General features: G+C 70.5%; 2 protein-coding genes across 7 annotated transcripts; one reads left to right on the top strand and one right to left on the bottom strand.

The window, feature by feature from the left end:
- Positions 1 to 1,931: 1,931 nt before the first annotated feature.
- On the bottom strand, positions 1,932 to 7,052 carry SLC6A16 (solute carrier family 6 member 16). Of its 4 annotated transcripts, none has more exons than XM_037374893.1 (12): positions 6,983 to 7,052; positions 5,802 to 5,982; positions 5,565 to 5,722; positions 5,356 to 5,479; positions 5,090 to 5,265; positions 4,467 to 4,577; positions 4,135 to 4,376; positions 3,850 to 4,030; positions 3,398 to 3,599; positions 3,139 to 3,298; positions 2,877 to 3,039; positions 1,932 to 2,365 (listed from the first exon to the last, which is right to left on the bottom strand). In XM_037374893.1, the coding sequence occupies exons 2-12, from the start codon at positions 5,971 to 5,973 to the stop codon at positions 2,069 to 2,071; spliced, it is 1,986 nt and encodes a 661-aa protein (XP_037230790.1). In that variant the 5' UTR covers positions 5,974 to 5,982; positions 6,983 to 7,052; the 3' UTR covers positions 1,932 to 2,068. The 4 variants fall into 4 exon arrangements, with proteins under 4 accessions (XP_037230790.1, XP_037230789.1, XP_037230792.1 ...); XM_037374892.1 differs by lacking the exon at positions 6,983 to 7,052 and adding an exon at positions 6,463 to 6,546; XM_037374895.1 differs by lacking the exons at positions 4,135 to 4,376; positions 6,983 to 7,052 and adding an exon at positions 6,463 to 6,545 and having other exon boundaries at positions 5,226 to 5,265.
- Positions 5,712 to 9,626, top strand: CD37 (CD37 molecule). 3 transcript variants are annotated; one of them, XM_037374898.1, is made up of 9 exons: positions 5,712 to 5,823; positions 7,032 to 7,105; positions 7,413 to 7,485; positions 7,569 to 7,693; positions 8,080 to 8,154; positions 8,248 to 8,352; positions 8,454 to 8,639; positions 8,767 to 8,850; positions 9,414 to 9,626. In XM_037374898.1, the coding sequence occupies exons 2-9, from the start codon at positions 7,040 to 7,042 to the stop codon at positions 9,489 to 9,491; spliced, it is 792 nt and encodes a 263-aa protein (XP_037230795.1). In that variant the 5' UTR covers positions 5,712 to 5,823; positions 7,032 to 7,039; the 3' UTR covers positions 9,492 to 9,626. The 3 variants fall into 3 exon arrangements, with proteins under 3 accessions (XP_037230795.1, XP_037230794.1, XP_037230793.1); XM_037374897.1 differs by lacking the exon at positions 5,712 to 5,823 and adding an exon at positions 6,559 to 6,616; XM_037374896.1 differs by lacking the exon at positions 5,712 to 5,823 and adding an exon at positions 6,704 to 6,926.
- The last annotated feature ends 788 nt before the right edge of the window (positions 9,627 to 10,414 follow it).

Below are 10,414 nucleotides of genomic sequence, written 5' to 3'. Positions count from 1 at the left end.
GCCCCCCCCCCCCCCCCCCCCCCCGAGACCACCAGCCCCCTTGGGGCACCACAGCCCCCCACACCTCGAGACCACCAGCCCCTTCATGGGCCCACGACCCCCCTGAGACCACCAGCCCCTTTGGGGCACCACAGCCCTCCACACCCTCAGACCCCCTTCATTATCCAACACCCACCCCAGAGACCCCCTGCCCCTTCGTGGCCCCGAAGCCCCCCACAGCCCGAGACCCGCTGCCCCTACATGGCCCCACGACCCCCTAGAGACCCCCAGCCCCTTTGGGCCCCAAAGCACCCCTGAGACCCCCTGCCCCTTCATGGGCCCACAGCCCCCAACACCCCAAGCCCCCCTGCTTCTTTGTGAACCCACAACCCACCAAAGACCCCCTGCCCCTTCATGGGCCCACAACACCCCACACCCCGAGGCCCCCTTCATTACCAACACACCCAGCGAGAGACCCCCTACCCATTCACGGGCCCAAAGCCCCCCTGCCCCTTTGAGGCCGCCCACATCCTGAGACCCCCTGCCCCTTTGTGGCCGCACGACACCCCTGAGACCCCCTGCCCTTTCGTGGGCCCATGAAACACCTGACACCCCCTGCCCCTTCGTGGCCCCACGACCCCCTAGAGACCCCCTGCCCCTTCGTGGCCCTAGGACGCCCCGCCCCGTCATGGCCCCAACGCCACCACCCCCACCTCCGAGACCCCCTGCCCCTTCGTGGCCCCACAGCCTCCCCGTGGACCCCTGCCCCCCCCACGCCCCCCACTCACCCCCGCAGCAGGATCGCCCCCGTCTGCATGATCTGATCCGTGGAGGCCCCTGGGGGGGTGGGGGGGGTTCAGCGGGAGGAATCGGGGACAGGCCCCGGCCCCCCCCCACCCCGGCAGCAAAGGCCGCGCCCCGCCCCCCCCTGCCCAGCCCGGCCCCTCGGGGGCCCCCGGGGGGTCCCGCCCCCCCCACTCACCCCCTCCCCCCGGGGGCGGGTCGGGCTCCCGGCCACCGGAGCCGCCCCCCGCCTCGCCGCCGCCGCCGCCGCCGCCCCCGCCGCCACCGGGCTGAGCCGCCGCCGCCGCCGCCGCCATCGCCCGCACCACGTGGTCCGGGGCACCGGCGTCACGTGACACGGGGGGGCGGGGAGCGGCCGCCGACCGCGCCCCGGTCACGTGGGGGGGAGGCACGTCACGGGCACGAGGGTGACGTAACGCGAGGGCCGCCAGCGACGGTCGGTACCGGGCGGCAAGGGGGGGGGATGTGTGTGTGTTAGCCCCGCCTGTCGGCCCGCCCCTCAGGGCTTGGCTCCGCCCCTTAAAACGGTTTCCCGCCCCTCAGGGCTTGGTTTCACCCCTCAGGACTCGGCACCGCCCCTCAGGGCTTGGTTCCGCCTCTTAGGACGTGACCCCGCCCCTCAGGGCTTGGCTCCGCCCCTCAGGACTCGGCACTGCCCTTTGCCCGGCCCCTCAGGGCTTGGACCCGCCCCTCATTACTTGGCTCCGCCCCTTCCCCTGACCCCAGGTCTCGGCCCCGCCTCTAGGACTCGGTCCCGCTCCTCACTGCTTCCATCAGGTCTCAACCCCGCCCCTCAGGGCTCGGCCCCGCCCCTCACCCGTCCCCTTAGTCTTGGCTCCGCTCTTCAGGGCTCGGCCACACCCCTCATATATTGGCTCCGCCTCTCCTAGTCTTGGCCCCGCCCCTTGCCTAGCCCCTCAGGTATTGGCTTCACCCCTTAGGTATTGATCCTGCCCCTCAAGTCTTGGCCCCGCCCCTAAGGTCTTGGCTCCGCCCCTCGCGACTCGCCCCCACACCTCAGGACTCAATCCCGCCCCTCAGGACCTGGCCCCGCCCCTCAACCAGCCTCTCAGGTATTGGCTGCGGCCTCAGCACTCGGCCCCGCCCCTCAGCACTCGGCCCCGCCCCTCGGGACCCCGCTCCCTTCCTTCTCTTCCAGGTCTTTTATTAACAGCTCACAGCGCGGCTGCCGCGTGTTCCCATGGAAACGCGGGGCGGGGTTTGCCCCGCCCCACCCCTCCGAGGTTCCTCCCCCCCCTCGCCACCAATGGGCGCCTGTCCCGCCTCAGGCAGCGTGGCCAATCGGGAAGCTGCGTTCCCCGCTGTCCTCCAATGGGGCGTGTTCCCGCTCCTGCAGGCCTTGAGGTGCGGTGGGCAGTGGGGCCGGGTCGGCGGCGCTTTCCCCTTCCTCCTCCTCCTCCTCCTCCTTGTTCCCCTGCTGGTCCCGCGGCCCCGGGGGGGCCTGGGGGGGCCTGAGCGCCCAGCGCAAGGCGATGAGGGGGATGGGCAGCACGGCCACCACCATCAGCCCCAGAGCCAGGGCCAGGGCCCAGGGCGGGTAAGGCTGCCGCTGCAGTGTCGCCTGTGGGGAGGATGGTCAGGGGGACTGGGGAGGGGAGGCACGAAGGGGTGGGGTGTCTCAGGGTGGTTATGAGGTAGCAAAGGGGCAGGGGGTCTTAGGGTATGGGGGGGGGCAAAAAAGGGGCAGGGGGTCTCAGGGAGGTTATGGAGCAGCAAAGGGGCAGGGGGTCTTAGGGTATGGGGGGGAGCACAAAGGGACAGGGGGTCTCAGGATGTGGGGGGCTGTGGGGCCATGAAGGGGCAGAGAGTCTCAGGGAGGCTGTGGGGTTAGAAAGGGGCAGGTGGTATCGGGGGAGGGGGGGGGGCTGTGGGGCCACAAAGGGGCAGGGGGGTCTTGGTGGGTGTGGGGCCACGAAGGGACAAGGGGGCTCATGGAGGTCATGGGGTCATGAAGGGGCAGGGGATCTTGGGGTAGGGGAGGACCGTGGGGCCACAAAGGGACAGGGGAGGTCTTGGGGGGGCATGGCCATGGGGGAGGGTGCCGGCGAGGGGCTCGAATCCTGGGGTCTCACCGTGGTGCGGTCCCAAGCCTGGTAGGTGGGGGGTTGCAGGGCCAGCTGGCCCAGGCTGGCCCCCAGCAGGGCCACCATGGCCCCGGGGCTACCAAAGCGCCAAAGGGGACCGTAAAGCCTCCAAGGCCGGTGGCCTGTCACCTCTCCCACGGCAGCTAGGAACCTGGGGGATGGGACAAGCAGGTCAGGGGGGCCTTGGGGGCAGCTGGGGGGAAAGGAGGGCATCCAGTACCATGGCTGCGATCAGGGGATCCCCCCTCACCTCTCAGCCCCATAGACCCAGGCCACGGCCACGGCCTCGCAGGCAGCCACAGCCAGCAGTGGCAACGTGGCCACGTAGTCATCGAAGGCAGCCACCAAGTAGCTGCCGGAGCGCTGGGTGAAGGGCAGCCCCAGCACGAAGCCCCCGGCACAGCACAGCACTGCAGAGACAGAGCAGCGGTTTGGAGGGGCTCCCCCTCATCCCTGCCCTGCCCTCCCCCCCCCCCCAAATCCAGCCGTACTAGTCCCCCCAGCCATACCGGTGAGCAGAGCCCGACGGCGGCGCAGGATGAGGAAGGCATCAAGCAGCGGCGTGAGGACGGCCTGGGTGATGCCCAGCATGGTGCCCAGCCCCAGCCCCAGCAGTGTGAGGAAGAAGAGGCATGACCAGAGTGGCGCTGCCGGCAGCAGCGTCAGTGTCTCTGTGAAGACAATGAAGGCCAGGCCCGGGCCCTCCACCCCCTGAGGTGAGGAGGAGAGGGGTCAGGACCCCCACCCTGGTTTTGGGATGGGGGGTGGTCCTGGGGGGGGGCATCACCCAGGGTGTGGGGTGGGATGGACTCAGGGGACCCCCTGCCCTGCCCAGGGGTCCCCTCCTGGTCCCAGCTGGAGGTGGGAAGAGGGGGGAAGGATGTGGGACAAGTTTGGGGAGGGGGACACAGCTGGGGGGACCCCAGCCCCCAGGGGGTGTCTGGCTGGTCACCAGCATCACCTTGTTCATCTCCTCCTCCACGCGGCAGTCGGTGACACCCAGGGTGTCCCGCAGGGCGGGGGGCAGCCCCCGCAGCCAGGTGCTGTACTGGGGGCCCAGCAGAGCCGTCAGGTTCCCGGGAGGGTGGGCATGTTCAGGCAGCCCCCCACTCGCCACTGCCTGTGCCACCAGCTCCACATTCCTGGAGGAAGGGACAAGACGATGGGGGACACCAGTGTCGGCGCAGGGATGTGGTGAGGGCGGGGTCCTGCGCTGGGGGGTGACACCGGGGTGCAGACCCCCCACCTGTGGAGGCAGTGGCGGGTGCGGCGGGTGGCACGGGCCCCCAGGACGGCGAAGACGACGAGGGTGGCCAGGAGGGAGGTGAGGGCGTTGAGGCCAGCCACCAGCGCAGCGTCGCGGTGGCAGTCACTGCGGCGCGCGCCGTAGCTGGCGTAAGCGATGACGCTGCCGAAGCCCAACCCCAGCGCAAAAAAGACCTGGGTGGCCGCTTGCCGCCAGGCCTGGCCCGTGCCCCACGCCGACACCTGCGGGGACAGGGGGGGATGCAGCAGGCTCAGGGCTGGCAGAGGGCCCAGAGGGGCAGGGGGCTGGGGGTCCCCCGGGCAGGGCCTCACCTTGGGGGTGAACATGATGCGGATGCCGTCAGGGGCCCCCTCCAGCAGCAGTCCCCGCACCAGGAGGCAGAGGAGGACGAAGTAGGGGAAGAGAGTGCTGACGTACAGCACCTGTGGGGACCTCTGTCACCCAGCGGGCCACCAGGACCACCAGCCTCTGACCAACCCACTGGGACCGCCCAGATACTGGGGTCACTGGGACCCCCCAGCTCTGCCTGACCCACTGGGACCCCCCCAACCTCTTCCTGACCCACCAGGACCTCTCCGGCTCTGCCTGACCCACCAGAACCCCCCAGCTGCTGGGGTCACTGGGACCCCCTGACCCAACCCTCTGGGATACCCCGCCCCAACCTCCTCCTGACCCACCAGGACCCCCTCAGCTCCTCCTGACCCACTGGGACCCTCCCGGCTCTGCCCAACCTATTGGGACCCCCCAGCTGCTGGGGCCACCAGCACCCCTCTGGTGCCCCCTAGCACTGCTTGCCCCCCCTGCACCCCGCACCCCAGAGACCCCCAGCACAGGACCTTCCTCAACCTCCAGCAGCCCCCCCCCCCCCTTAGCACCACACAGCCCCTGCCCCCGGCTCTGCACGCCCCCAGCACCACGGGCTCACATCACCCACCTTCCCCGAGGATTTGATGCCCTTCAGCAGGGAGACCCCCACCAAGGCCCAGGCCCCCAGGAGCCCCCCCACCAGGGCCGGCTGCAGCCCCCCCCCAACCCCCATCTCAGGGGTGATGTCCAGTGTCTGCCGGTACCAGAAGTAGGTGGTGGGCGAGCTCAGGGCGCACTCAGGCTCTGCATGGGGGAGGGACGGGACACACAGCGGGTCATAGCAGGGCTGGGGTGCCCCCAGCCCCCCCCCCCCTCCCCCCGGGGACCCCCCACCTGTGAGGTTGGGGCCAGTGCTGGGGCAGCTCTGCCAGGGCAGGGGGTGCTGGAAGGAGTGGGCGAGGTAGAGGAGGCTCCATGCGATGATCACATTGTAGTACAGCGCCACAAACACACACACCTGGGGGGACCCTACTGCTGGGGGGGCTCGGTGGTACCCCGAGACCCCCCACCTCAGCCCCCAGACCCCCTCCCCAGCCCCATACCAGGCAGCTGGCCAGCCCGATGCCAGCTAAGCGGGGACTGATGCTCTTCCAGACGCCGACGCTGCCCTGGCGCAGGCACTGCCCGGCCGCCAGCTCCAAGAAGAGCAGCGGGATGCCCAGGAGGAAGAGGAGCAGCAGGTAGAGCAGGAGGAAGGCACCTAGCAGGAGGAACATGAGGATGAGGGGGGGGCTGTCTCCCCACAGCGCACCCCCTGCCCAGCACCCCCCAGCACTTACCGCCTCCATTCTGGTGGCAGAGGTAAGGGAAGCGCCAGACGTTGCCCAGCCCCACGGAGAAGCCCAGCTGGGCCAGTATATACTGGGCTTTACTGGTCCATGCAGGGCGAGGGGGTGGCTCTTCCTGGAGGGGTCCGGTGTTCCCCCGCAGCACTGGCTGGGCCTTCTGCATGGCGGGGGGCTGTGGCACACGCACATGCGTGTCACGGTCATGCTGGCACCAGGCACACGCACAGCCGTGACCGGTGAGACCTAGCACACGCGTGGCACCGGCGGCAGGACCTGGGCACCCAGGCAGCCCCCCCAGCTAGCCCCCCTGCCCTGCAGCCCCCCCAGCCAGCCCTGCAGCCCCCGCAACAAGCCCCTCCGTCCTGCAGCCCCTGAAGCCCCCCCCAGCCCTGCAGCCTCCCAGCCCGCCCCACTGTCCTGCAGCCCCTCCATCCTGCAGCCCCCACAACCAGCCCCTCTGTCCTGCAGCCCCCCAGTTCCACAGCCCCCTCAGACAGCCCTGCAGCCCCCAGCCGTCCAGCCCCGCAGCCAGCCCTTCAGCCCCCTGCAGACCCCCAGACAGCCCTGCAGCTCTCGAGACAGCCTTATAGCCCCCCCGCCCTGCAGCCCCCCCCTCTTCTCCAGCCCCCGCAGCCCCCCCAGACCCACTCACCGGGGGTCCAACGTGCCACGACCGGTTGCATCAGCCGGGACAGGCGGGGACGGGACGGGACGGGCCACTCGGAGGCCTCGCCCCCGGATCCCCCCCCCAGCCCCCGCTCCCCCCGGAGGGGGGGACGGCCCCAACCTGAGCCCGGAGCTCTCCGGTGCGCGCACACACACTCCCTCGCCGCCATCCCTGACATCACCTTTGCTTGCACGATACAACCCCCCCCCCCCCCCGCCCCCTTCCCTCGGGGACCCCCGGGAGATGCGGGGTGGAGGTGGGGGGCGGGAGTGGGTGTCATTAAACCTCCCCGGGGTGGGCGATGGGGGGGGATGTCTCATCCCGGGGGTCCCATCGCGGATCGCCCCCAGCCCCAGTGCCGCTCCCCCCCGCGGAGCTTCCGCCACCCCAAGCGCTTCCTGCCCCGCCACGAGCCGAGGACGGGCCGCCCCCGGGGGACCCTGCCGCAGGTGACTGGCGGGGGGGTGTCCGGGGGTGCTTCCACCGCCCCCCCCCCCAGACATACTGGATCGGGCCCCGGGTGGGTGCTGACCCTGTGCTCCCCCCTCTGCCAGGTGCAGACATGAACCCCAAAAGCTGCCTCAGCTTCGCAAAGTGCTTCCTCTTCCTCTTCAACCTCTTCTTCTTCGTGAGTAGGGGGGGGAAGCAAGTGGGGGGGGGCATTGGGGTGGGGGGACATGAGGGAACAGGAGGCTGGAGGGATGTGGGTTGGAGGGGAGACGCGGGGCTGCAGGGCTTGGGGGTGTAGGGGGGACATGGGGCTGTAGGGAATCGGCGGGGAGACAGAGGGGGACCCGGACATGCTTGGGACAGGGGGGGCTGCTTGTGGGCCAACATTTTCCTGGGGCCTGTGGGAGCCGTGGGGCTGGGCAAACCCCAGAGACCCCCAGGACGCTCCCAGTCACTGACCCCAGCCCCTCCCCGGCCCCCACCAGGCCCTGGGCAGCCTCCTCCTCGCCTTCGGCCTCTGGATCCTCTTCGACCGGCAGAGCTTCGCTGCCGTGCTGGGTAAGGGACCCCCGAGCCGTGGGCACCCCTGAGCCGCAGGGCACCTCCGAGCAGTGGGGTGCCCTGACCCGTGTGCCCCCCAGGATCGCCTCTCTACAGCCTGCGGGTCTGGTCCTACGCCTTCTCAGGGGTTGGCATCGTGACGATGCTGCTGGGCTTCCTGGGGTGCCTGGGGGCCCTCAAGGAGATCAAGGTCATGCTGCTGCTGGTGAGGGGGCTGGGGGGCCACGGGGTGGGGGGACAGGGGGCGGGGGGCAGTGGAACCAAAGGGTTGGGGGGAAGGGGGCTGGAGGGACCAAGGGGTTAGGGGGCAAGGGGGCCCAGGGGGTGGTGGGCCAGGGCGTGGAGGGCCTAGGGGGTTGAGGGTTGGGGAGGATGCAATAACTGGGGGGCCACAGGGTTGGGGGGGGGGCGGGGGGGGGGGCTCTGCTGCAATTTCCTGCAGCAGCTGTGGGGCCACGTGGTCCCACCACATCCTGTGGTTGTGGGGAGCAGGGGGACCGTGCTGCCCCCCCTGTCCCCCCTGGTGCCATGGGGCTGGGGGGGGGTGGTCCTGGGTGACCCCCACTTTCCTCCCCTCCCGTCCCCCCCCAGTACTTCGGGATCCTGCTGCTGCTCTTTGCTGCCCAGATCACAGTGGGGGTCATCATCTACACGCAACGTGTCACTGTGAGTACTGCGCTGCCGGGGGTCTGCAAGTGTGGGGCAGGGCTGGGGGGTGACGCTGCAGCTGTGGGGCGCTGCACTCACCCCCCCTCGCAGCTGGCCACCAAGGTGGCCATCTACGTGCAGGAGCTGATCCAGGGGTACCCAACCCAGGGGCCACCTGGGGACCCCCACGAGAGCTGGGATGCCGTCCAGCAGCAGGTGAGACCCCAAAAAGGCTCACAGGGACCTCCAGCCCCACGGCTGCCCCACAGCTACCCCACAGCCGCCCCACGGCTGCCCCACTGACCGCCTGCCCCCAGCTTGGTTGCTGTGGATGGAACGGTCCCCAGGACTGGCACCAGACAGACAGCCCCCCTGGGGACACGGACAGGGCCATCGCCTGCTCCTGCCTCATGGTGCCAGCACCCAACAGCACCCATGGGTCTCCCCCAGCTCTGCCCCATGGCCGCTGCCCCACAGCTGCCCCCCAGGACATCTTCCCCAGGGTAAGGCATGGGGGGCTCAGCACAGGGTGCTGGTGGGGGATCGGGGGCTCCTGGAGCTCTGGGGGCCAGTGGCCTGGGGGGTCCGAGCAGCCCCCCAGGTGTTACCACCCCCACCCACCCCCGGTAGGGCTGTGCTGAGGGGGTCCAGGGCTGGCTGGCTGAAAACCTGGTCACCGTCGTGGGGGTCTGCCTGGGCATCGGCCTGCTGGAGGTAGGGGGGCTGCCCTGGGGCTGGGGGGCAGCCAAGGGTCTGCAGGGCCATGGGGCAGGTGGAGGTGGTGGGGTAGTTCACAGGGCTGGGGGGCAGTCTGGGGGACCGTGGGAAGGTTTGGGGGCAGTGGGGCAGCTCGGGGGGGGGGGAGGGTGGCATGGGGTGGTTTGGGGGCAGTGGGGCAGCTGGGGAGGGGCATGGGGTGGTTTGGGGGCAGTGGGGCAGCTTGGAGGGGCCATGGAGTGGCTTAGGGACAATGGGGCTGGGCTGTGGGGCAGCTTGGGGGGCTGTGGGGTGGTTTGGGGCAAACAGGGCGGCTTGTGGGGGCCATGGAGTGGCTTGAGGGCAGCAGGGCTGGGCTGTGGGGAAGCCTGGGGGGCTGTGGGGTGGTTTGGGGGCAGTGGGGCAGCTTGGGGGGGTCATAGCATGGTTTGAGGACAGTGGGGCTGGGCTGTGGGGGCAGGTCGGGGTGGTTTGGGGGCAGTGGGGCAGCTTGGGGGGGGCATGGGGTGGTTTGGGGGCTGCCTTGGGGTGGCCGTGGGGCAGCACCTCCCCCGCCCCAGCTGTGCCTGCTGATGCTGTCGATGTTCCTGGTCCGGAACCTGGAGCCCGACTACGAGAAGCAGCTGCGGGGGCTCTGAGGGGGGGGCGGGGCCCCCCGGTTCTCTGTGGCCGTGTCGTGTCCCCCCCCCCCCCGGTTCTCTGTGTCCGCCCCAGTTCTCTGTGCCCCCCAACGCTCGGTCAATAAAGGGTGGCAGAAAGCAGCGGGACCGGGACCGGGACGCGCCGCGCTCCAACTTTCCCGCCGCATGGAGCCCGGGCGCCGCGCCACGCCCTTTCTCCCGCCCCGTTCCCTAACAAGGAACGGCTGGCGTCGCGCCACGCCCCTTTCCCTAATTAAGGAATTTGCGCCACACCCCTTTCTTCGCCCCTCCCCAATAAGAAGCGGCCCACGTCCCTCCGCTTTCCCCGCCCCTTCCCCAGCAGGGAACTGTTCACGCCCCTTTCCCCGCCCCCTCCTCAATAAGGAATGACTTCTACGCCACGCCTCTCGCCCCAATAAGGAACGGCCCGCTCCAGGCTCCGCCCCTCGCGACAATAAGCAACGGCTCCCTCCAAGTCCTGCCCCTTTTCCTAATAAGGAACGGTTCGACCCACGCCCCGCCCCTGTCCCTGGGCGGGAAGGCTCGCGCCGCGATCGCCAGCCCGTGGGGAGACCGCGCCCCCCCCCCCCCCCTCCCGTTCCCCCCGCGGTGCCCAGCCCGGCCTCAGGACCCTCCCGCGGCCTCTCCTCCCCTCAGCTCAGCGGCACCCCCAGCCCACAGGACCCCCCAGGGCAGAGGAGCCGCCCCTCCCACCCCGGACATCCCCCACCTCCCTGCCCCCCATCTCCAGCGTGGGGACACACAGACCCCCACTCCCAGCGCCCCCCCCCCCCCCCCCCCCCCCCCCCCCCCCGGGGAAGCTGCTCTGCTGGCAGCGGAGGCAGAGGAGGCAGAGACCCCCCGGCCTCTCCCCCAGCCGACAGCCAGCCCCCCCCCTCCCCCGGCGCTGCCCCGACTGA

The sequence above is a fragment of the Falco rusticolus genome, unplaced genomic scaffold, assembly GCF_015220075.1.
Source record: "Falco rusticolus isolate bFalRus1 unplaced genomic scaffold, bFalRus1.pri scaffold_78_arrow_ctg1, whole genome shotgun sequence".
NCBI classification, from domain to species: domain Eukaryota; kingdom Metazoa; phylum Chordata; class Aves; order Falconiformes; family Falconidae; genus Falco; species Falco rusticolus.
This window is presented reverse-complemented; position numbering and strand designations above follow the sequence as displayed.